The sequence below is a fragment of the Anneissia japonica genome, unplaced genomic scaffold (assembly GCF_011630105.1).
Source record: "Anneissia japonica isolate Jap-2015-1 unplaced genomic scaffold, ASM1163010v1 scaffold287761_len698747_cov189, whole genome shotgun sequence".
Lineage (NCBI taxonomy): Eukaryota > Metazoa > Echinodermata > Crinoidea > Comatulida > Comatulidae > Anneissia > Anneissia japonica.
In genome coordinates, this window is record NW_022715691.1 from 27020 (window position 1) to 53646 (window position 26627).

The 26627-nt window shown below is 32.3% G+C and overlaps 1 protein-coding gene across 1 annotated transcript; it reads left to right on the forward strand.

Moving 5' to 3' along the window:
- LOC117109300 (glypican-5-like) lies at positions 1–26254 on the forward strand. The gene is made up of 5 exons (XM_033251569.1): positions 1–703; positions 2467–2717; positions 10599–10728; positions 21067–21277; positions 23885–26254. The coding sequence occupies exons 1-5, from the start codon at positions 35–37 to the stop codon at positions 24229–24231; spliced, it is 1608 nt and encodes a 535-aa protein (XP_033107460.1). The 5' UTR covers positions 1–34; the 3' UTR covers positions 24232–26254.
- The last annotated feature ends 373 nt before the right edge of the window (positions 26255–26627 follow it).

Genomic DNA, 26627 nt, shown 5'->3' on the forward strand with positions numbered 1-26627 from the left:
TTATGTGGAAATTCTTAAGAGAGCTCATCAAAACATGGAAGACATCTTTGAAGAGGACTACAATAGGATATCTGGTGAAGTGTCATCACTCCTGACAAAATTCTTTGATGATGCCAGAGACTTCTTATTCAGTGAGCAAGGAGCAAGTGACATTCCGACATTCGTTGATCATTTCTTTGATAATCTTTTCCCTTTGATATACATTGAGGAGTTAAATCGTGGGAGAATTAAATCAGGAATAAGTACATCATATGCACGCTGTTTGGCAACAAACCGGAAAACAATACGGCCATTTGGAAGCGTGCCAAAGTGGACAAAAGAATCTCTTGAGAATTCTCTTCTCCCAGCTCAAATTCTTCTTCAATCTATTGAGCTTGGTATTAAAGTTATCAACACGACAAACAATATTAAACTGACTGAAAGTTGTCACAATGCATTGACACGCATGTCTTTTTGTCAATATTGTAGCGGATACGTGGATTTAAAACCATGCAACGCGCTGTGTCTTAACGTTATGACAGGATGTTTTGCGGGCCTATATGAAGTTGATTATCATTGGGGTCGTTTTCTGTCCGCTATTCTTCGTCTCACATCAAGTATGTCCTCAGATCATGACTTGGAACGTGTTATACGGAATTTACCGAAGAGAACCATCAACGCACTGAACTATTTGCGGAACAATAAAGAAAAAATTTTAGACGAGGTAATCGTGATGGGAAAATTTTTTTCTTCTAAAATAATTTTGCAAATTTCTTAAGGTTTTTTTTCCTCTTCTGATATTCTTGGTTTTTGTCATATTGAGATATATTTGCCAATGTTTGCTAATAGCATTATATGCTTGTCTTCTCTTGCAACACAAATACACATGGTGCTCTGCGAAACTTATATGTAGGCCTACTACCACTTCGATAAACAGTAAAGAAATTATTAATATAATTATTATTATTATAAATATTAATAGTCATTGAGAACTACAGTATAATTCCTTGTTATTTTAGTTTTTATTTTGTCAAAACCACAAGAAATTCAAAAATGTACCTTTGCAGTCGGACAAATGCCTGTTCTTGTGGTTTCAATAAAAAAATTATTTTCATTCTAATTTTTAATTAAAAAAAGCAATTAATATATTTTTAGGTGAAGCCTAAATTAAATGAAATGGCCTTTAATGGCCCCACAATACCATCATTACAGTAGTTGACAATACTTTATGCAATCTCTTATAAAAAAATAGTTAGAAATCTATGCTTGCAATGGATACAAAAAGTATGAATAACAATGAATTTTATCATCTTTGACAAGAATATAAGACAAACATGGCCTATAGACATATAGGTACACGTTGGTAACATGTCTAAATTTATGCAGTTTTTCAGGGTGATTTGCCTCCAGAAGTAAAAAAAGGCAGGCCTAACCCCATTGGTATATGAGTTTTTCAGTTTCAATAGCCATGGTAAATAAGCCTGCGGGGTATATCTTCAGCAAAGTGATAGAAAGAAATTCATGAAGATTTCTGTGCAATCTTTTGGTATTACCCAAATCCTCCTACACATTGCTGTTGATTGTGTTTAAGATAGCTTAAGGCTTAAGCCAATAGAATCTATTGTTATCTATTTGGGAGTTAATGTCTTGCTGAATGGTACAGTAGGCATTCTTTTATCCCTATTTTTCCACAAACTTCCAGTATTGCTTCAAATAGGGCTATAGTCCCTATGTATATAGAGTTTCTGGATAAACAAACTTGTTTTTAACCTGTTTATTCACCCATTCACATCAAACCAACATTATTTATGCATCTTTGAATTGGTAAAGAAAAGATTTTCTTGTTCCAATTCTTAAGTCCTGTCCAGACATGACATGTGTAAATATGGACATAATGGCATCACATCATGACCATATAGACACATCATGACTTCATATGAGCATACTTTATGACAGCATTTTTGTCAAATAAAATTTTGATAATCTGGACGGGACTTAAGATTTTAAGTTCAAATTTTTAGTTCAGAAGCTTAGTTCAAAGCAATCAATTCAAATATTGAATACTACTGTTAATTTTTTTTAATTAGCTCAGTACCAGTATCATCATTATAGTTCATTACAGGCTTTGTCCACACTAGATTTTTATGTGACAAATACTTGGGATTTGCTCATATAGAGATGTCTATGACATCATCATGTCATATATTGGTGACATGCGAATATATATATGGGCAAATAACGAATATTTGTCACATAGTGAGGATGAGGATACCTCCCTTACCATACTCATGTTTCTCACAACATCCATGTAGAGATTGCAAAAGAAATGCAATGATTCTGCATTTTTCGTTTTGTTGTGCCATTTCTTTCGTTATCTTTTTAGTTCTTTTTATTTGTGTTTTTGTTTGTTTAAATATTTTATTTATTTGTTTTATGTTTGCTATACAAGTGTAACATTATTATTAATATCTGTTTTTTATTATTTAGGCCAACAAAATTTGTGGAAATCCAAAGGATGTTCAGCAAAGCTTTCTAACAAAAAATTTACAGAGTCTGTCAGGAGTTCGTATCAATGAAGATTACAATGGTGAATCCATGTATGTGCGTATTAATGTGTTCGCTTATAGTTTACGGAACTCGGAATCATTTCTAAGATCTCTACCAAATCAAATTTGCTTCTTGAATAAGGAGGCATCGGACTTCGACTCAAGATGCTGGACTGGCAAACGTTATGGAAAGTAAGTGTTTTTTTATTGTATGTTATTATATTTGCCTTTTCCGGCAACAATGGAAAAGCTATTATTTTTTATTCTTCTATCCTGCGCCTTTGTGATTTTCACAGGGTTGTGTTCTATAGCCTTATGGTTAGAACTCTCCACACCACACTGTAGCCCAGGTTTGTGCCTTAGTGTCAAATTGTTTCTTACATATCTTTATTTGTAATAATTTCAAATGTCGGTTCTTACGTTCTATGTTCTCTAAAGTTTAAAAGAGACATTGGTATAAAATATAATATTTCTACATAGATTGTTGTTGATTATTATTTTATTATTATTATTATTATTATTATTATTATTATTATTATTATTATTATTATTTAATATTATAATTACCATTCTTACTCATTGTAATCCTGGTATTGTTTTTGATATATAAAGTCTATTTTGTGAATACTTACCTGGATAAACTGATAAATGCCTAAGTTTCCTTTGAAACTTACCACTCGAGAGGTAAGTTTCAAAGGAAACCTAGACATTTATCGGTTTATCCAGGTAAGTATCTCACTCATATAGACTAACAACATCACTACTGATTTGTTTAAATTATCACAATCATTTGTGAAAATGTTAATAATGGTAATAATAAGGAAGTAATTACAAGGTGAGAAAGGTTGTCTGTAAGTGCTCTTTTAACACATAATTGAAAAAGAGATCTAATGACAGTTAAAATTAAAGCACAGATCCTATAATAGTAATGGTCAATTGTCCATACCAGTGTAGTCACATCTAAACAGACCAATTACTCTGGAATGTAAACTGTGACCACTGAGGCTTGTCTGGACTTGGCTTGGGTCATTGATTTTTCATGGAGTCCACTTAAAAGTGAAGCTGATATACAAGTGAAATTAGTCAAAACATGTCATTATCCAGCTAGTTTGGTCAAATTGTTTATCTTAAGGGGCGTAATGGAAAACAACTGCTTGTAACAAGAAGAGAGTTTTGTCTATCTGCAGACACAACTCAGGAAACGAAAGAAAAATAAGGCCCTATAAAAACAAAATAGGTTAGCCTTAGCCCACTAGCCTCGCCAAGGCTATTTCAGCTTTACTTGCTCACAAAAAATATTGTTTGTTGTCAAAAAAAGAAAAAAAACCCAAAAAACTAAGTGACCCTCAATTTCGTAAAATTTGTGTTGGTCGGACGTGGCCACCACAATAATTTTTTTTTTGGGCCTTATGAAAAACAAAAGTGTATGTCACTGTTTACAAATATTTTAATGGATAACCATAGTTTAATGTTTCACCCTCCATGGTTAGGATAACATGGTGTAAGAGACCTTGTAAGTGCTGCAAGAACACTGTTACAATGTCGCATTCTTGCTCTTCCATTTTTCACAGGACATAGGTGCCTTCCTGACCTGTTCTTATTGTAGCTTGTTTATTTTATCCAGCTGAGGCTTGAAAATACTATTCTGATCTGCAGTAAATTACTTACTTTAATGGCTTATGGTGTAAATGTAAATAAATAAATCCAACTGACATTTCCACTGTTTTCAAGGACTCTGGTTTGTAAAATACTATGTCACCCTCTAGAGCATTTTCTACAAAAGTATTTGAAAGATTATAAAAAAAGGTTTGCTGCCCTCTATAGTTTAAATAGAAGCAAACTTTTAAAAATCATTTCTTTTGAGTGATGTGTGGATATTAATTTGTTATAAACGTATATATATTAAATAATTTACAATAGGATTTTGTAATCTCATTTTAAGAAGGACTTATGGTGTCAGAATCTTGATGACTGATCTTATTAAAACAGGAGCATTCCAATTAGTGATTAGAGGATACATTACAATTCTCACACTTTTATGTCATCAACATGGTAGGAGGCATACCTCAGGCACCCTTCTGTACAATTTACAAATTCCAAACACATAGGCTTAACACAAGGGACTAATTTACCCTATGATACAAATTTATACAGGTTTATAACAATACTGCCATCGTGTGGTGACATGTGCGTTTATTAAAATCAATCAAACTTCACATCAAATAAAAATCATAGTTTCATATGTGTAGGCAACTCTAGTTTTGGTCAACTACCTCTGGAGGATAGGTCAAGAGATCTCCAGTCACTGTTGTCTGGGTCAATATGTCATGTGGGTCAATCCATGTTAATGAAATAATTATCGAAAACACATGCTTTCAAAAGTATTACTATTCTTACATATTCATACAAGAAATAATATTTCATTGTTGCTGTTATGGTTCCTTGAAAGGCCCAACCCAAATTTTCTAGTTACTGGAAGTGTTTTTATTATTTTTATTATTATTCAGTATAAAAATCAGGGTAGACATGTATAAAAATCAGGGTAGACATTTAAATTCAATAATTTCTGTGCTCAAGTTAATAATTTGTTATGTTACTACAAGAGTTGACTTCATTTTTTAAAAATGATTTTCTGTCATTTTCAGGGGATAATGCAAAGCCCTAAGCATAACTGCTAGGGCTAGTAGTATTCTTTATACCAGACTTCGGTTTATTTGTTTTTAAAAATCACCAATAAAATAATAGTTTTTCATCTTAGAAGCAAAAAAATTAAGTAAAACAATTTTTTTTTTTCAATTAACATTATATTATTTTAAAGGTTTTTATTTTTATAAAATTTTGAAAATGTTTTGGTACCGCTTGTTAAATGACGTCATCACTGCAAATGGCATTCAGAAAATAGTTTTTAGAGTTCACATCGAGGGTTGGGGGGGGGGGGCGGCTCTGTAATTTATGTATGCTTTACTGGTTGTGTCTATCCATATGCCCTACATTTCAAATCTTGAAACTTCAGACAATTTGTGATAGGTCAACATAATTTTAGGGACATATTAAATCTATTTTGTAATATTAAACCCTTTTAGGTACTTTCCCTCATGGCCAGGAGGGAACCTTAGATTTGTTTTGTTAATTTTCTCATTCTGGACAGCGCCACCAACAAGAAAGTTAATTTAGAGACGGAATAACCTAATCCGAAAAAAAGAAATCGAGTATGGGACGCCAATGAAATTAGGTATGGCACGCAACTAAGTGCAATAAAGAGTGAGTAACCAAAAATTGGGGCCTGGAACCCAGGCTAGAGGGAACCTGTAACTCATCAAGTTTAGTGGCACCCTCACTACTTTTCACAGACTACATTTAATCTCAGATAGGATCTGTGGCCTAATGAATAACTCAACTGTTAATTACTCTGACCAGGTCACTTATAGGCTGTGTTTAGTTTGGCCGTAGGCACACTAAAGGGGTTCTTGCATATCCCTTAAGACACTGTAGACCTACCGGCAGGGATTTTATGATTTTATTCTACATTGGATCTGTAATTTTGATTTATCCATTTGGTTTTATTTTATTTTTTTAAATTCAGCTATGACATTTAATTTACTTCACCAATTTATTTATTATTTGACTTAAAACACAGCAAGTATGCAACTTGTATGCACAAGAAATTTCTAAAGATTGCTCTCTTGTAAACACAGTGAATTACAAGATAAATATTTAAATAAGTAGAAAGTTTATGATGTGATAGCAAGCCTATAAAATCTTGGTATGAGTTGACTGATCAGTAATTCTAACTTGTATCCTAATGGCAGGTCTAGCTTGAGTGAGGTAATCAAATCCACTGTTTAGCATTCATGGGTACAGGCTAGGGGAGTGGGCATGAAATCTGCATCTCCCTTCCCACACAATAGCAATTTAGTTCCACTTATTAGTTATTATTAATAATTTAATTTACCATTATGTTTTCATTTAAATTGGGATTTACTTGTGCTTAATGTTTGCACCCCCTCCCCCAGCAAGAATCATCACCAAAGCAAAGAGGCATGAACATAATTATCTCACCTGTCCTTAGTAACCTTCATTGGTTGGAAATTGCCAAACAAATTGTTTTAAAAATAATTTTAGTCATACTTAAGACTAGACTTCTTAATACAGTACACCACAGTATTTAATGGACCTGATACCAGCATACCACCCAAAACGCACTATAAGTTCTGTATCGAAGAACCTCCTTGTAGTATAGAAGTATCGTACACAGACATGGCAGCTGTTCATTTTCATTTGCCTCCTCACAATTAAGAAACAACTTGCCTCACTCAATAAAAGATGCCAGTTCTGTGGAATTATTTAAGTCTAGTTGAACGTTTAATACATAATTTCTTCAAGTTCAACCCCAAAACCTTCGTTTGGAAATATTGGGATGGTGTCTGGTGGGGGACAGTTTTACCTCCAATTTAAGTTTAAGTTAGTTTTATGTAGTTAAGATTAGTTTTAGTAGTGAAGACGCCCTGGGTATGACATTAAAGTACATCCACTCAAATCGCTGACCACTAACTGGCAGCCCCCATCTACGGCCTTAGGTTGGAGGGTGAATGGTCCAGCAGCTATAAAAAAATTGCTGAACAAAGGGCAGATGAACTCATTGGAGCCAACGGCCAAGCCATACCTTAGTTTAAGGAATAGGATTAGTTTAAGTATTACTTTCTTTGTACTGTTATTCATATTTATGTTAAGTGCATAGAGGTCTCCATAATATGCGCTCTATAAGTCTGCCATTATTATTATTATTATTATATTATTATTATTAAAATCAGCCTACATTCCTAATTCTGAAATTATGCCTGACCACTGTTGCTGATTGTACCTGCTCCATTGATGATTATTAACATTTTTAGTTTGTTTGCCATTGATTCGTGTAAATATTTTATCACAGGAGCTACACAGGTATAATTCTAGTGTACACCTTTTTTATTTTTATAATTAAGAGCATTGAGACTGACATCGCCGTAAAATTATGAACAAAATAAGAACAAATTGAGGCTAAAATAAAATGTATTTAAACTAAGCTAAAACAAGAAACAGGCAAAACTTTCAAAAAGTTTATCAACAGCTGATGAGACTCAACAAAACAACACATTTTTTTCTAATTTAGTTTTTGCTGAATTGAATATAAGCCACATTTAGGTCTATTTAAAAGAATATACCGTAAGAATTGTATAAGTATACATGTGTTACTAGTTATTTGCAAATATTCCCTGAACCTTGGATATCGTTGCAAAAGTTTTCTCTTGATATAAAAATCGTAGGCGGATAACCAGCATTGTCCACCTTGCCTTGAGTATGCAGGAAACCACACTTATCTACTTCCAACCTTTGTGGGTAGTGTTTCGAAACAGACATTAAACATACAGCATTGTCTGTCTTTATAAAAATTATGTAAAATCTATTTAATTATCAATAAAATAGAAAATATAGAGGTTAATTGAATTTTATATACAGTACATTAAATTATTTAATTATAAAAAGATACTGTAAAACTAAATAAAACCCAGTGCTCTCTATTTGTGACTTATGCTCTAATAGTAACCCACCTTAAAAATTCTATTTTAATGACTCACTACTCTAATATTAACCCATTTGAGTCACTATTGCAATACCAGACAAATGAACTTCCAGACAAGTTTGCTGGCATTGATAATAATTTGCCAGCGGATGGATTGATGTTGGTAAAAATGAAGACTACTGTACTAAAATAAAAGAATAGAAGCCCAAGGTTTCTCCTCTTTTGTTTCATCTTTATTCTTTAATTCCACTGTCCAGTAGAAAAAAAAAATATCCGATAGTGCCATTTTTTCCCATCTCGGTGTGTCATAATTTTTTTTTTACCATGATGGGGCTGAGGTGGTCTACACCCTCCATCTTTGAAGGTCCCTCCCTGCCCCCCCACCCCACCCCATTTCTTCATTTGATGTTTTCTGAAGTGTTCTTGTTGCCAAGAGAATTTGAATTAAAAAAAAAAAAAAATTAAAAAAATAAAAAATAAAAAATAAAATTCCTGGATCCACCATTGAATTTAAATCTGTGGCGGGAGAGTAGTTTTTACTTGATAGTTAAGGTGGCTGCCTTCCATTAGATTATATTATATTTGACGTGGCTATTGTTACACCAGTCTTAAATGATCTTCCCAATTCTGATTGAATGTTATATTGAATAAATTGCTTGTACCTAACATCCATTCAGAAATAGAAATATGTTTAAGACTGCATTTTACACAAAACACTCAAAATTAAAAAGAACAAAAACAGTTATTTTATTCTTGTTAAAATTTGGGAATTACACATTTTGAAATGTCTCAGAACAGCTCAAAATTGACCAACAGTTTTTTTTTTTTGCCTTCGTCGAAATTTGTCAGACCCCAATATTGGACAGCTATCGCCATCTGCATGTGTCTAGAGCCATCACCTGATATAGGGACTTGGAGAGCATCAATGATCCTAGAATCAGCTCTGTACTTCCTAAGCCTCTAAATAAGACTTGGTTAAAAAGGATAATGCTCAGCTTCCTCGCAAGAAAACGCTATATACACTATTGTCATGCCAACCAAAAGAAAGGAACACAATAAATTATTAGGAATGAAACTTGAACAGAAAAATCTACAAAACCAGCAAGTAACCAGGACAATAAAAGTCAAAGTATCTCATTAAGTACATAAACATGCCATCTATTACTTTAATACTGTAATAAACAGTTACAATTCAGATACTGTAAATATAGGATGATATAATTGAGATTTGTTTCTGGGTGATGGTGGCGCTTTCGGAGTTTGACTTTTCCGGTGGGGTTCTTGCAGTAAAGCAGTTACAAACAAAAAATTAACACAACTTTCAAACTCTTGATAATAATTGATAACATCAGTTTAATACAATTTCCAATAAATCCCAATTTTAAAAACTAAAATATTTTTCATTTCATTTCAATTTTTTTCTTTTCAATAACAATAAATAATAACATCAATAGCAAACAAATCAGAACAAACAAAAATCAGGCAATAAACAAAAAATAAACTGAACTGTAAACATTTTCTAAACTAATAAATATATCTATATTCTATAAAATTCCAAAAGAAACAATTAATAAATCAGTAACTTGTTCTCAACAAAACACAGCATTAATGCACAATTTTTATACTTAAAAACCACTCCAAGTTCTACTTAATGTCCATAATAATTTTTTACTGTTTAGAATGACAGATTTATAATTAGCTAACCTAATTGATTACATGTTTATTTAATCAGTGGCTGCTGAATAATGTATCATCGTTAACTTTTATTGTCCCTTTTGCAGACTTTTTTTTTTAAGTTTCAAATTTTATTGCTTTCTTCATTTACCAATCATTCATTTATATATTCAGTGAATTAATGAACAAATTTGTTGACAAATGAAAGAAACAGTAAATAAATTGATCGTAACAGTTATTGTTTCTGCTTACAGCATGTAAAGAGATGTAAAATTTGATACCAACAATTTATATTATAACCACATGACAATATTAAACATCTTAATGTTAAGAGACGTTGCTATTCATAAATTAAAATGAGTTATTTCTGGCAACATGAACACAGTCGTCTGTCCTTATAAATGACGTGTTGGTGAATGCTGTTGGCTTGTGTGTCATCACCCATCTGCAGCCTCAGAATGGTTAGGGCTGAGTTAAGCCCAAGGATGTGGCACCTCTAGATGGGCAGAAATGACACTTGCATACTTTACAAATACTTTATGATTCTTTATAATGGACATTTAATAGTAGATTTTAAAATATAAAGTTAATTTTGCTCAAATATAGGAACTTTATTATGTTTTAATCGTATCAAGCATCTCTTTTCAATGAAAAGGTGTATATAACTTTGTAAGCTAGAAACAACCTTATAGGCTGTAGGCGTATTCATATAAAGTTCAGTCATAATTGTCCACTTAAAACGTGATGTGATATTGATCAGACATATATAACCAATACTTCCCTATGGGGTACTTTTAATTACCTCTGTTATCATTCTTCCTTCCTATTTATTTTCCCAGTTATCAGAAATTTGTCTCGTCCAGTATTCAAACCCAACAAGGAAGGAATACAGAGGTGAAGTTTACAGGGCGTGAACCGGAAATGAAGCAAACTCAAGACCTGAGCCAGCTACTCCAAAATATGCGAAAGGTAATTAATTTTAATATTAATTCATTTTCAATAAATTTAAATGAATGTTGTACTAATTTTAAGTAATTATTAAATATATTGAAAATTGGTAATTTATAAAATAAATTTTAATTACAGTTAAATTATTTAAAAATAAAAAACTGTTAGAATAGTTTTTTATATTGGTTTTAGTAAGTCTTGAAAAGAATATTAATTATTTATATTGCTAAATATATAATAATAATAATGATAACCACTTCAGTGTAGCCATTCACATGGTGGTAACCTAGGATGTTCTTGTTTTAATAAGTAACTTTTTGAATGCACTTTTACTGCAACAGCTTCATACTGATCAAACTAAAAGATACGACACAACAGGAATGCAATAACTTTATATTAGTCAGTCGTGCCACTTCAGGTCATTGAATCTGGTACCACCAACGTATTAATTCTTCCTTTATTCTCTCCTTCCTTCTGGAATCATGGCAAAGGAAACAATGGGACACTTTCACTGCAAGAACAGCGTCACACGATGTCACGGCATCTAGTCGTTATATAGGAAGCTGTAGCTATAGTGATTTGTGAAGTCATGACTGAGAATGGTCCCACGTATAAAGCACTTTCTATCTTGTTACGCAACGTAGTCCCCAGACCTACTTTAATAAGAATGCTTAGTGGGTTGTTCCATTACAGAATTAGGGATGTTATGATTATTATTATCAACTATCAAATATTATTAACGAATCAAACAAACATACCAGTAAACAAATCTAACAACAGATCAAAGCTAACAACAGAACAAAACATCAAGATCAATCATTAAATCTTTCAATCAATAAATCAATCAAATCATATCAGTCTATCAATCAATCGATTAATTAATTGCAATATTGAAAGTGTTGGGTGGTAATATCATTTATTATATTAGGACTTTCTCATGTTTTTTTTTGAAGTTGTAATATTTAAAGTCCCTAAAATGTATCTTTGCATTGAGTGTGATTCATCATGAAAAGGGTGCTATAAATAAATTAGTAAATAAATATACAGACACTCATACATCACACTCCCTGCTGAATAATGGAAGGTTCCAAAGTGCAACCATTTCCTGTCCAACCAACCGTCATCATCCCTGCAGTACTTGAAAGTCTTATCACTACAGGTTTATATTAAAGTTATTGTTACTAGTAGGAGGGCAAGCTTATTAGATTTCTCACATTTTTGTCAGCGTTTTACTGGCTAACCTGTCTAGGACAAGTTCATACCTGACGTTAATATAAACTAATACTGTAACTTTTTACACCGGCTTATAAATTGGAATATCTTTCATTTGTGGGTATTGATACTGCGAAAAAAGATGAAACTGTTTTTGTTGGACCAATTAATTTTCCTTCTTCTAATTTCAACGCAGGTGAGTTCAAAACAATTAACATGATTGTTCTTCCATTTTGAATCCGTTTCCAAATCTGGTTTATTTGTGTAAGCAATGGTGGATTTCTTAGTGACAAACAGTTGTCTCAGTTTTCATTATGGTGAACAATTATTAATTAAATACTGTTATTAATATTTTATGTAATTAATAGTACAAATACCAAAGACAATGGAGGTAGGAGAGAATGAAAAATGTTATCGTAAGATACACTGTGACCTACAGACAGGAATTGCCTTCCACTCCTACCTTCCTAATGTCAACAAAAAAAATGATCATTGAAGACAGACTGTCTGCGATTAAAAAAAAAAAAAAAAAAGTCTCTCAGAAATTCAATTACAGTTTGCCCTCCAATTCAGGACCACTTTGGGGATCTGAAAATTTGGGTTGGTCTCGGGGTTTGGTCTCCAATTAAAGGGTTAGCAAATTATCTCACCATAGTTGGATATGAATAGGGCTTTTGTGTTAATTAATTGTGTTAAGACTAATGATTGTTATTTGGTTTTGGTTTTGAAAAAGTGAATTAGAGGGGTCTCGGAATTAGAGGGGTCTCGGAATTAGAGGGGTCTCGGAATTAGAGGGGTCTCAAGTTGGAGGGTGCACTGTAATATATTAAAAACTGCTACATTTATACAATTCAAGTTATCGACTTCCAATTACAAGCAAATTTGAACTAATCATTTAAGTTATTTTTATGGTTTGGAAAAAAACAAAATTTGATTTACAATACAGTATTATTCAAACCAGATGAAACTATTTCAACTTAATTAAATTATTTGGTTTTGATATACAGACTGTTAATGAAAAAAAAATCCTTATCTTAATTTATACTGTACTAGTCAATGTAACTTTATATACAGTATACAAAGAAAATAGGAACATGATAATTTATCTATTAATTGGCAAGGGAAAAAATTACAGTTCTAATTATCTATTGAATACTGATGACTTTAATATAACAAATTAAATAACTCAATATTTGATATTTGAAGTTTATTAAGTAAATTTAATGATTTAATTAATGAACAAATATCTTTTGACACTTTATATATTTTCATTTTTAAACTGAACAATATTTTGTAGTTTCATTTTTTAACGCTTTAACTGTGTTGTATGCTACAACAGCCACGCACAGTATATTATTTGTTATAACTATTAAATTTTATTATGCAATAATTACTTTCAGATGAAATTATCTAATTTAGTTGAGCTTTCAAAATCTAAGTTTTACACTCATTTCTGCTGAAATTAATCATTACTGTTCACATAGCTTCATGATTGAGCTCAAAGGTTTAAAATCCAGGATCAGTTTTTTTTTTTGGCAAAAATATATTTTTTATTCCCAAGGCCAAAAATACCAAGTACTATATGTTTCAAATATATGCTGTATTCAATTCATTTCAACTTTTATTTCGGATGAGTTTCCTTCCATAGACATAACAATCACAAGAATAACAAGGCCCAGCACAAAACAGTATATACAAACAATATAAATAAATAATATGGGCCTGAAAAAAGTTAATTAATTAGCTAAACACTCAATCAACCAACTAATTAATCAATCAATTAACTAAATTAAAGTCAATACACGATGTTTCTACAATCAATGTCTAACTGTGCTGGTAAATACAACAACTGTTTCCACTTCCAACTTCCATTTTGAATCACACATTTGATAAGGCTGCTGCAACTCTTACAAACTCTGGCTTTAAAACTCTATACAGATTTCCTGAGATATCCAACTCTCATTTCCAAATGTTGTGCGAGGACAACACAATAATTCTTCTTTGGGCGATTTATCAATTTACGTCATTATTTGATTTATTATGAAATTAATTGCAATAATACCAACATTAAAGTTCACTAATACATAACATAAAACAAACATAAACACATTCATGAGAAAAAATAAATATGTTGTAGGTGGAATGCATTAGAGTGAACCAGCTTGAGCTCAGTTAGTGTAGCAACCAAACGATCAGAAGTGTTTGGTACAATATTAATTTTCATTACTAGAATTCTTTTTTTAAAAAAATACATTATCATTTTAATACTACCCTAAAATGACAAGTTTACTCCATAATACTGTACTGTCATCTTTTATATGTAGACCTAACCCTCACTTAAGAAGAGTCAGTATGTTTTGAAGAAGGAGATGTTGTAAACCCAAATTTATGTGAAGAAAAACATATATTTGATATTTATCCTAAAAGTCTACCTGTTAATCCCATCTGGATTTCTTCAGAGTGGGCTTTTAAAGCCTCAGTAGCACAGTTTCCAAAAATTTAAATATGGACATTAATTTCTATTTAAGACAATGTAATGATTTGAATATATTTGTGATTTTGTATACTGGTTTCATTCTCTTTTATAATATATAAATTTTAATGGTCAAATTGTCATTTGATGTACAGTAGTTCAGTGTTTTTTCTTTTCAATTCTCCTCTTAAACAAACCACTTTTCCAACAGGTCTCATTTTATAATGAACAAAAAAAAAAAAAAAAAAAAAAATATACCTTAGCTTGAAAAATTAACTTAATATATTTTCTATCTTAGGATGATTTTCAGAAATTCAATTTGAACGGCCTTGTAAATCTTTATTTCAAGCTTTACCGTACTGAAAAGATAAGAAGATCCTGTATTGTTGTAATTTTATTTCAGTATTTAATGAATTTCATTTTCTGTAGTTCACTAAACTGAACATTCTAAGCAATACTGTACATTGAACTTCAAACTGTCTCACACAAGCGACAAAACACTCAACAAACACTTGTAAATGTTATGTTATTGATTTACCACCCCATAGCAAATTGACATAATATTAAGTAAATACAAACAACACTCCCGATATTGATAATAATACTACGTCATGTGGAAGTGGGGGATGCAGATAAAGCAAATTGATATTTTACTTTGATTCAAAACAATGGAATGCCAATGTAACAAACTATAACATTCACATTGTGGTGGCATTTATCAAAGGGAATGCTATGGTGTATTGAGGGAAGCAGAGTAAATTGACAAGGTAAAATCAACAAGAGATGATACAAGTAGCAACTAACTCAAATTCATTAAATAACCTACAGGTGCAAACAAAACATCTTAACAATTATGCACACCTGTTATGTTCACTCTTATTTTTGTAATCCCTTTGTAATCTGTTTGTATTTTCCAATCTTATAAATCGTTATTCTTCAACTCTATGGGTATAAACTAAACATAATAATAACAATATTCATACCCGTTATCACTCTCATTTTTGTAATCTCTTTGTAATCCTGTTATGATTACCTCATAATTTTTCTAATCCCTTACCATAGCATGATCTTACATCATTGAGATCCCCTCATGACACTCTTCTCATTATCATTATAATCCCTCTCATATTCCTTCTCATGAATTCCTCACAGTGGAGTGAACCTTGGCAGTTAACATACTTCCCTGATGAAACTATAATCTAGGGTTCAAATCCTATTAGAATACAATTTTTGTTCTCAACACTAAAAACTCAGTCTTCTAAAACCAGATGGTAGCTTAATAAAATATTTAGTTAGTGGGAATAGCGGTTTCCATATAATCGCTACATGCTATTGCTGAGAGCTTTTGGCGACACTCATCGATCGGTTATTATGGACCACACCACGTGTAGCAATTGTAGTGGAAAGTAAATTTTATTTTTCCATATGTTTTTATATTTGTATGTTTCTTGGATACACCATACATTTTGTATTAGTGCTGCTGTATCAAAAGTGGATCCAATAAATTCATTTAAATTGAACGCAGCGGCAACAGTGTAGCAATTTTATGGAAACCAGGCTTAGGCCTCAAAATGTTCACAGTGTTTGTTCACAAGAACATAGGGCATCTCTTCCGGAGTGGCGAGTCGCAAACATTGAAAACAAGAGAGTTTATAATCCCCATAATCCTCTCGTGATTGTATCCATATCTTGTGATGAAACAACCATGTGAGAAAAGCCTACTTTATGTTTAGGTATAGTGTACTTCCATGGTTTAGGTGACAATTTTAAGTACTCATTCCTTTCCCACAATTACATTTTCACTTTAATAAACTATTGTAACAAAAAAAAAATATCCTTTAACTTAATCTATTCATGGTGATCACATAGCCACAATTGTGAAACAAAAGGATTAACCATGTAAACAAACTTTTGATATAAATCATTCTACTATACCTAAAATTACATGTTTTATTTTTTTGTTATATTTACTAATTGTTATTTTATGTAGATTTGCAATTTAATCTGAACTTCAAAAAGAAAAACCAGTGCCTTTGAGTGCACATCCATTATAATTATAGTTGCCAAATATATGAACAATACTAAATATATAAACAGGAAGGTGCTATACAGTACTGGTGTTAAAACACACCTTGCAAACCAATTAACTATCATATAAAGGCCTTCAAGTATTTCCATGACAGTACAATATTTGTAATTCTATGAGTAGATATTGCAAATCAAGATGTACGCCTCACTTTGAATAAATTCCCCCTCGAATAAACACCCCCCCTAGAGCCTCGTTTGGAATAAACACTTCCCTTGAATTCACTCCCCAGGGCGTTTATTTTTTCTTCTTCGCCCCAGGGCTGTTTATTTAAATACATACGGTATTTGCTAATTCACAAAATAATACCATATAAATTAAATTTTTCATCTTTATACTAGGTATCCTAGTCAGTAGATATCTACTGTTCACCCACAGGGCCCAGTAATTTTTTTAATAACTAAGTTTTTATAATGAGACTTAATGAGTGTGGAGTTGTTTTGGTTATGAGAAAAATTCTGCTGTAACAGGAATTGAACCCAGAAAGGCAAGCATCGTAACTACTGTACCATGCTATTCAACTCTTGTTGAAAAACCTTGAAGGCTGTTAATATGATAGTTAATTGGTTTGCAAGGTGTGTTTAACACCAGTCCTCTACAATATTCATACATAATATTCAGAAGGTAAAGCCGACATAATGCTTTTATTGATTAAATCTAGGTCATAAAAAATCAGGATTAGAATTTTGAAACCACAACAGCAATTCCTCACAAAAACAAGAACAAATTAAAAAAGAAGCCATAACATCTGGTAACTGGCTTCAGTGGTCATTGTTTTCTCAGAATTTTTTGGGTTTTTTTTTTCTTAAAAAAAAGCACTGTATTCCTCAATATTCACTTTAAAAGATTTGCCAAAGAATATTCATGATGGAAAAATTTAAAAGACGAAAATATAGATTATAGCATGGTTATAGCATGATTATAATGATGATACCATGATTACAATGTCATTATGAAGATGATGATGATGTTATGATTATGGTGGTGGTAATGTTTTAATGATGGCAAGGATGACAATTAAGATGATTATAATGACAATAGTCATAGTAATGATGATGATTATGATGACGATAGTGATAGTAGTAGTGATGATGATGACTGTAAGGAAGATAAGGAAGAAGATTATATTCAAAGATGATGATAAAAATGATGTTGATGATGAGGAGGAAGATGAGGAAAAAGTTGATGAAGATAATAAGAAAATGATGAGCATGAATATGATAGGATGAATGATCAATCACACAATCAATCAATCAATTGAAACTTAACACCAGCATTAATCACATGTATCTAGTAAATTTGTGATAGTCCTTGATGACTTTCAGCTTTTTTGTTAATGACCATTTATTATTTTAAAATTTTTATTATCAAAATTATTGTTTAAACTAAAAAAATAACATATATCCTGACACAACAATAACAATAATTTTCCAAATTATATTGAGTATTTTCTTCGAATTCATTGCATTGGTCTGGTTCAAACTGTGAGGGTCTTACCCACTAATTATACATTCCATGAAAAGCAGTTCCTAATGACCACTAAAAAGACTATTTCATGCTTTTACTCAGTCAGCTAAACTGGTGGTAGCTAATCTGTGTGCACTGAACTGTGAAGATCCGTTAAATTTTGGTTCCTGGTTCAATTCCATTTGCATCCCTCCTTATGTTTCAGTTAAAGGGCTGAAGTGCCAGACAAGTATAAAAAAAAGTGCCATTGATCCTGTGTGTAATATGGCAATTGGATGTTAAAGAATGCAGTTCGCTCTTCTAAAAAGAGTAGGGGATTTGTCTCCTGCTGTGCTGCCCAACCAACACCAGAAGGACCCCATTAGAGTCTACATACTTACATTGGTTGGTGTACACAGTGACAGTGGTATACTTGGGGCTTGATGTTTAGATGAGGAGGGGACTCGATGATTATGGGATGCTAGCTCGCAAAATAAGGCGATTTGAGGTGATTTTTTTAACTACTTTAGCGTGATTTTTTTGCCAGATGGGGTGACTGGGGAGGGGGGCAGAGGAGTGGAGAATTGATCATGAAGGCTCTCAATGCTCTATAATCTAGTCTAGAGTAAATAATTTGGGATCCTTGATACATTGGCCCTAAAATAACAATGGCCTGTAATATGGCTTACAAATCCATTGACAGGCGGAAGTCTCCATATCTTCGCTTCTGTTTGATGTTCACACAAGGATATATCAGAAATTTGCAATATTTGTTTATTTTTTTGGGTATTGAATAAACTGCTTAAACAATCTAACAATCAATTTGCTTAAACAATCTAACAATCAATTTACTTTACAATGGGATGACATTATGTAGACGCCTATACTTTTAATCGGGAAGGCCATCTGAATCCATAAGGACTTTCGCTCCATTGGATTAAGGAAGTGTGTTAATTAAAGGAAAAAAAAAACAGCAAATGTGCTTTTAATGTCAGATCTTTGAGTACAATTTGTTTCATCTAAACAACTGTAGATGAAGTAATGAGCTGTGAAACATATTTAAATAATAAATTACATTTAATAAAAAGAAATGATATACGGTAAAGACTAATGCTAGGTAGTGGTGATACCCATTACCAGTTCAGACATTAATAAACCATGGAAAAATAATGTTAAAACAGTATAAAAACATGGAAATTATCATGAATTTGTAGCCTGGGAGAAGGCTTGCTTGCAAAAGTGGGTGAGGCTGCCCTGATTCAGGGGAAGACTTGGGAACCTTCTTCTGAAGCTGGATCAGGGTTTGAAGCCTTTCTTCCTGCATTCTCAATGCGGCTTTAATATAATGACTTGGCTGGTTTTTCCTAGGTTACTTCCACTCTGACCAAAGTTGATAGTTAATTTTTATTGAGCATAATTGTCTGACATTACGGAACAACCAAAAATGGATTTAATGTTTTATGTTTACAGTGTTGTGCGATCCAGGTCATATGTCCAAATATAATAAGATCCTTGAATCTAAGGTACCAGCTTCTTTTATTAGTTTGTACCAACGCTTTCCTTCCTCAAGTTTATTTAGTTAACACTTTGCTACCATCATCTCGCATACCTAAGTCATGAATCACATTGGAGTCTGTATCGTCAGTTGGAATTCCTTAGACACAGCTGGAATCTTAAGATATGAAATATTCCTTTGCCTCCAGCAACTAAACAATGAAATAATATTTTCCCAGATTTGGATTTCATATTAAAAATATGGCAGACTACAAGTACTACCTGTTGCTAGCATTCTGATTGGTTTTGTCCCTTGTCAGACCCTCTATTCACAAAAATAAAACTTTTTAGCTGCTGTAACAAAATATATAATAGAATTAATATATTTTATTAGTATGTAATAATACACACTATGTGACATAATATACTGCTGGGGCGGATGCAGAGGGGGTGCAGAGGGTGCGGCCGCACCCCACTAAATTGTATTAAGAAAAATAATAATTTGCAAGTAAAATGTAAAGTTTCCAGGCCCGTATATCCAGTAGGTGGGGTGTTACGAAGAGTGTGTATAGCGCGCCCAACCAAATTTGATACGGTCCACATTTCCAAGACAGTTTTTATTATTAACTTTAACTTTAACTTTTTATTATTTTTTATTTTAAATTTGTGATTTCTGTGAAATATAAAATCTTAAAGTTTGACATTTTATTCCAGTAGGCCTAATTTACTCAATCTGTCTGTAATTGATTCAGAAAACACAATTTATTCAATTTTGAAATTTTGCAAGGACAGATCTACTACAACATACATTTATAAGATTTTCTATTTTCTTATAGTATTAATGTAATTAGTTATTTCAATAATAGCAGTACTAATTCTGCATTAATACTCTCTGCTTTCTTTATCTTCATATTGGCAACTAATCTTAACTATTTTTGTTCTGTAAAACTGGAGTAGTCCAAAAAATTGTTTATAAAGCATTGTAGTAAAACTTTATATTGTTCTTGAATGGTGGTTGTAAAAGTTGATTAAAGCAGGGCAGGGAGAATGCAAGAAAAAGGGGTTAACTACGGAATATTCATATAACACTGCAGTATCTATACCATTGTTCCAGTTGACACAGCAAGAGCCATAACACAAAATATTTTCCTTGTGTGGCTAAGATTATATTTAATGGCTTGGGGCAATCATTTGGAAAGAACTAAAATACCAGAAAATAGTTTAAAAACATATTGAAAAATATTAACAACAGAAAAAGCAAAATTAATTTACTTTTATTTATTTTTTATTTTAATACATTTGTATTTATTAAATCCATGTTGTTTTACCTTATTTATATCCAATAACTTATTTCTGTAATAGGCTTAAAAACAAGACACAGATTTTTTAAGGTTTATACATAACATAGCTTAATTTTTTTGGGCTGTTATTAGAAAGGTCTCATAGTTAAAAGGGTGGAAAATTCCCCTTATATTTCTGTATCTACTTAATGTTGTAATATGCTTTGCAATAATTCATTTCATTCATTCATTTAATTTATTTATTCGACCAATACACATTTACAAAAAGGTACAGTACAACAAAAATTATGGTCAGGGGCAGCTTAAGCAAAATTAAATACTAACAATATTTTTTTCTTCCTCTTTAGGTGATCTTGGTATCATTAGCAGAAACCTACGACAATGAGATAAGTGGTAGCGGGAGTGGATGTGATGGCGACGAGGAATGCGAAAGGGGCAGTGGTAGTGGCGAGTTTACAACATCAGCGACACCGACTGGTGATACTGGTGGTAACTATGTCAAAGTAACAATCAAAGACACCAAGAATGCTATAGTATCGACAAACGTGCCACCAAAAGGTACGTCACATTTCCACATTTTTTTCATTTTATTTTATTTTGCCTTCAACAGGGGGAAGACACTCCTTCGGTAGTTGCATGGATGGGAGTAAAGGTAGAATCCCTTCCCCCTCCCCCCATCATACAAGCTGTCTCTTATACACAGTATGGATCCCTGTTTTCTCCCACCCCCCAATATTATCCACCTTAGCTTTGAATCACAGGAACATGAATGACTTAATAAGATACTACTAATGTAGGATGCATAAATTGACTCTTTAAAATATGTCAAGATAGATGGACACTAGCATATGCCACCACATACAGCCTTGACAGGACAAGGCAGCAGTTGAAATGTCAACAATGTTAAAGTGCGCCAACCTCACAAGACTTGCCTAGTTCTTAACATTTACACTACAGTGGGGTCATTTGGTGCGAATAACCATGAATTGATCATAAATACAGAACATAATATGGTAATCACATACTTGGCCAGACTCCACTCATTTGAAAAGCACATCTAAACATTTGTGCAAAATGCATAATACAAACTTTGACACTATAATATTCAACATCACTAAAAGCCATTTACAATGGGATGTTATATTTAACAAGGATAATCAGCATGGCTGATTGGGCCCTCAATAGCTAGGGCAGAAAAAATACTCTCTAGTAGATGCCAATATTTTTTTTTCTTTAATTAGACACAGTGCTGTTTAGTATTAATATTTCATATATTTCCCCATTCTATAATGTGACTGACAGGTTTTAAACATCCAAGAGGAAAAACAACACATTGTGGTCTGTAAAAAATTCATGTCAAATAAATGAGGGAGTTTTTCAGGCATCTGCCATCTGATCAATTGAAAAATCTCCACATGGTTTCCATGTCAATGAAACAACATAGATAGACGGACATTATATCTGCAGTTTATATATCTTTTATGAAAATTGATTTTCAAGTAAATTTTAATAACAAAAACAGATTCTTGGCAGTCATTGGTTTAGGCTACATCAATTGAAACAAAACCTAGTGCTTGAAAACAACTCACAATAAAGTAAAGTAAAAATAGTACACACATTAGGTCAACATTCATCACTCCAGCTGGCATTTGCGTGCAGTCTAGATTGAGAAAAATGTTGGAATACATTATTTGATTTAATATTGATAACATTAGCTTTGCCCCGCTCTTGTCACTAGAAACTTTAGGTTTTAGCTCTAATACACAACTTTTGGCTCAAGTACTGTGTATTTGTACAAGATATAAAAAAAATTTAAACAGACCTCCCACATCACATGCCTGAGAGAGTTAGGGCATTATTCTTTATGGGACCTTAAATATATGAGATGCTGCAATAGCATATTCATTTGATCCAAATGGTTTTTTTTATTGACATTTTAAATGCACTTGTAGATGTTCAGTACATACAGTAATATAATATATTTAAATGAAACTTGTAGGTACAAGTTTCATTTAAATATAATATATTTAAATGAAACTTGTACCTACATGTTTTGGTAATTCTCTCCAAGGTTACCTTTACCAGCATTTGTTCTTAATAAAATAATATATTTTTTAACTTTGCCTTTGTTTTTATAGCAATAGAATAATTGTTTGATATATATTTCTTGAATAAAAATACTGTGAATAATTATATTAAATAATTTGATTCTAATAGTCATTCTTAAGGATTTCAGTCATCAATCACTGATGTTTTAAGGAAACAATTCTTTACAGTGATTAACTGTTGTAGTTTAATGTCCATGCAAGTAAGCTCATACATTGCAGTTTAGATCTAAATCATTCAGGATAATATAACAATTAACATTAAATAAAACAATTTCACTATTTGAATGGATACCGTATCTAATAATACTTGAGTAAAAAGATGTAGTATATGGGGGCAGATAGTCTCTGCAAAACAATACACTTGTAGTTCTGTATATTTGCTATGATGATTGGTCCGTATAAGCTTGCTTTCATAAAATTGCTACGACCTATTAACCAGGGGTGGCACCAGTGGGGAGAGACAGGGTCCTCTGAGAAAAACCACAATTCGTCAGGGAGAAAAATTTGTTATGCATTTTCTACATATTAGTAGACTCCATCTATAGAATAGATTATATAATCCCTAGAAACTCCTTGAATAGTCATATTTTTTAGGGCTTCGCCCCTGGACCACTTTAGAAACATTTGAGCAATGTCTGACCGCAGCCATGTTTCTCTTGTTTTCCCCCCTCCAACTTCTATGATTCATCACAGGCAAGTCAGGTAATCTATGAAAGCGTATCAATTGCTGTAGGGAGACTTTAGCAATTATATGGAAAACAGGAATACTTATGTTTGTTGTATCCCATCGTAGGTTGAATAAGAAGTCTTGAATTAAAATTGTTCTGTGTACAGAGTGCTGCATCACTGACACCATGGTCAAACCATGTGACAGCCCTTGTTTACTGAGCACATGGTCAATATGGTTGAGTGCTTTCACAGCTGCCATAAGCCACAAACACCCCCCCCCCCCTAGCTTTTTTAACCGACATATCTTTATCTCTATAACATTGTATTGTATCTTTATTTGTGCCTTGTAACAAAATTAAATTTTATGAACAATTTTTTTTTTTTGCAGATTTCACAACTGATTCTGATTTCTCTTTCGAAAATACTAACTCACAAGATATCACGGAAGAGGTTTCCAAGACAACAGTTGAGCACCTGACCACAAAACGTGCCAAATCCACCACGAGGCAGACAACTCCAACAGTGAACAGGTCAACAATTGACGTAACAACAAAACTAGTTACAAAGGAAAACAAACCAGACACCACACAGCAACCAAGTACAAACAAGTTTATACCAACGAAACCTGCGATTACAGGAAGACCAGAAGTGGATACAATAAGAGGAAGTGGTCACCGATTACCAGTTGTCTGGGCATTGATAATGGCTGCTTCTTGTTTGACCCTTCTCTTATAGTAAAAATGATCCTTTTTTTTTGAGTGTAATAAATAAAAAGCAGACCCAAGGCCTTTGGTCAAATTATGCTAGCTCATTAAAGCTTTTAGATCTGGTTACTTCTGCCGTGGTCTCGCCAGGCCATACCAGGTCTAGACCTGCTATTGCTAGCCCCTCAAGCATCAAAATCTGGTAATACTCTAGCCATAACTACCACCTAGATTTGGTAATGCTAAAGTGTGGGTTGGTTTATGATAGCCCTAAACAGTATGGGTTCCAGCACTAACCTAGTGTAGATCTAGTATTGTTAGCACTGCCTCTGTTCATTTAAATTGGTTATACTATCCTTTCAGGCATCTTGCATATATACTCTGTACCTTACTCTATGTCCTAACTACTTTAAATGATTCAAACTGAAAGCAACTTTTTAATCAGGTTAATAATCTATAACCTTTAGTAAACTTATATAAGGAAGTATTTTAATGGTATTATTTTATGAAAGGAGTGGCCACGAAACATATTTTTTTCTTTGTAAAAAGAAAACAAATAAGACCTACTTATAACCATTATATTTTGATTGTTTAATTACATCTAAAATCGAGATTTCCTTAACAAATAACTTATTCTCATATATTTCACAATGAGAAAAAAATTAACTTTGAATACTTATTATTACTTTTTTTTAATTATTACTTTTAGGAATAAAAAATTACAAACTTATAATTGAAATATCTAGTTTAGGGTGTTTCCATGTGGCATGCCTTTCATAGTTAATGGGTTTGTAAAATAGATGTTTATAAGTGTTTTCATATTATATATTCATGTTTGTGAAAATATAATATTCCTTTTTTTTTTTTTATCATTTTGCCATCAACCTGTTAACACGAGAGTGAGCTATGGATGCCATCTTCACTGGGGATGGGGATGGGGACGACACAAGGGTAGATATGATTCTTGACTTGAGACAGTGTACTTGGACAAAAGAACATGTTGTCAAGACAACATTTTAAGAGACAACCACAAAGTACTGGTATGACTCTTATCTAAGAAAATAATACTAGTTGATTGTTTGATTTTATTAGGAACTCATCACAATAAAACAACACCAAAACCACTAAAACGTATTTCAGTGTGGTTCTCCTGGTATAGATTGGTTTCCGCAGTGGAAAAAATTTTTGTATGTAAATATGTATCAGATCTCTGGTGGAAGGTAAGAGTGTTTTAAATGCTCCATGTGGAAGAAAGTTCAGTGTTCCATGTGAAAAAAAAAAACACAATGGTGGGGATGCTTATGTATAAAAATGTTCCATGTGGAATATTGAAGTATTCCGTATGGAAGAAGTGATGTATTCTATGTGAAAACAGTAACATGTATGCATTTGTGTATGAAAGTATTCCATGTGGAAACTTTACGGAAGTATTGTGTGAAAGTTGTAAAAGATAAAGAGCAAGAGGGTTACCAGGCAATTGCTATGATTTGTGAAGTTTCACTGTTGTAAATATTTATAGCAGTATTCTATGTTTGTTATTTAAACCGTGTTTTATTTTATATAGATTTGTCATTAATGCTAAAGTGTAAAACACTGTTTAGTTTGTTAATACCAATTATTATATTATTATACAATATATACTACATGCTAAACTGTAATTTTTTTCATATAAAGGGTTTTAACACGGCCTGATCATTTGGGTTAAACGTTGATTATTAGTTTAAATGCGGAAAGTTTCATTAATGAAGGGATATTAAGAATACGGAGAGATCAAATGAATGAGTTTGTTTAAGCCGGTCACTCCCTGCATCGTACGACGGTCGTACAACCGTCGACTGATGAATCCAACTCCGCCCTCTATGAGTGCTAAAAAATGCAACGTCGTCTGCTGATTCCTGGTGGCAGTCTGACTGGACATTCATTAAAAACAATCTGTTACGCGCGTATCATGGCGTTCTTCATAGAATCATGTTGGCTGACGACCGTCCGATGCAGTGAGTGCTGAGCTTTAAAGCTACAGATAAATGTTTTTAATACATTCTTAAAAAAAAAAATGAAAACATTAATAATGTTAAACAACCAAATTATTTCGTATTAATCCAAGAAAATATGATTTATTGTGATTGGGGAAGAAAATGATTTTTTATTTTTTTTTTATTTTTCATAATAATGGATTTAAATATAATGCTATGTAATTCTAAAAATAAAACTAAAATTATACAGTATCAAAAATATGGAATGTGAAATAAATAAAAATTTTACTTTTGAAGAAAAATAAAATCTGTGAATCTCATTTTAGTGGTGTACATATAACACTTAAAGTAATGTAGTGAAGAGTTGCTGTTTGGTGTACCGCGGTGTTAATATCAGTACTGTCTAAGATCCTGCTCGGATGGTAGAACCAAGTTTTCTTGGATAAGGAATTAA

Bases quoted from the DNA above. Each gene is read 5' to 3' on its own strand.
- LOC117109300 (XM_033251569.1), top strand. From the start codon at position 35: ATGGAAGACATCTTTGAAGAGGACTACAATAGGATATCTGGTGAAGTG. The intron at 2,718-10,598 runs GTAAGTGTTTTT...TTATTTTCCCAG, and splicing joins ACTGGCAAACGTTATGGAAA to TTATCAGAAATTTGTCTCGT. The intron at 21,278-23,884 runs GTACGTCACATT...TTTTTTTTGCAG, and splicing joins GACAAACGTGCCACCAAAAG to ATTTCACAACTGATTCTGAT.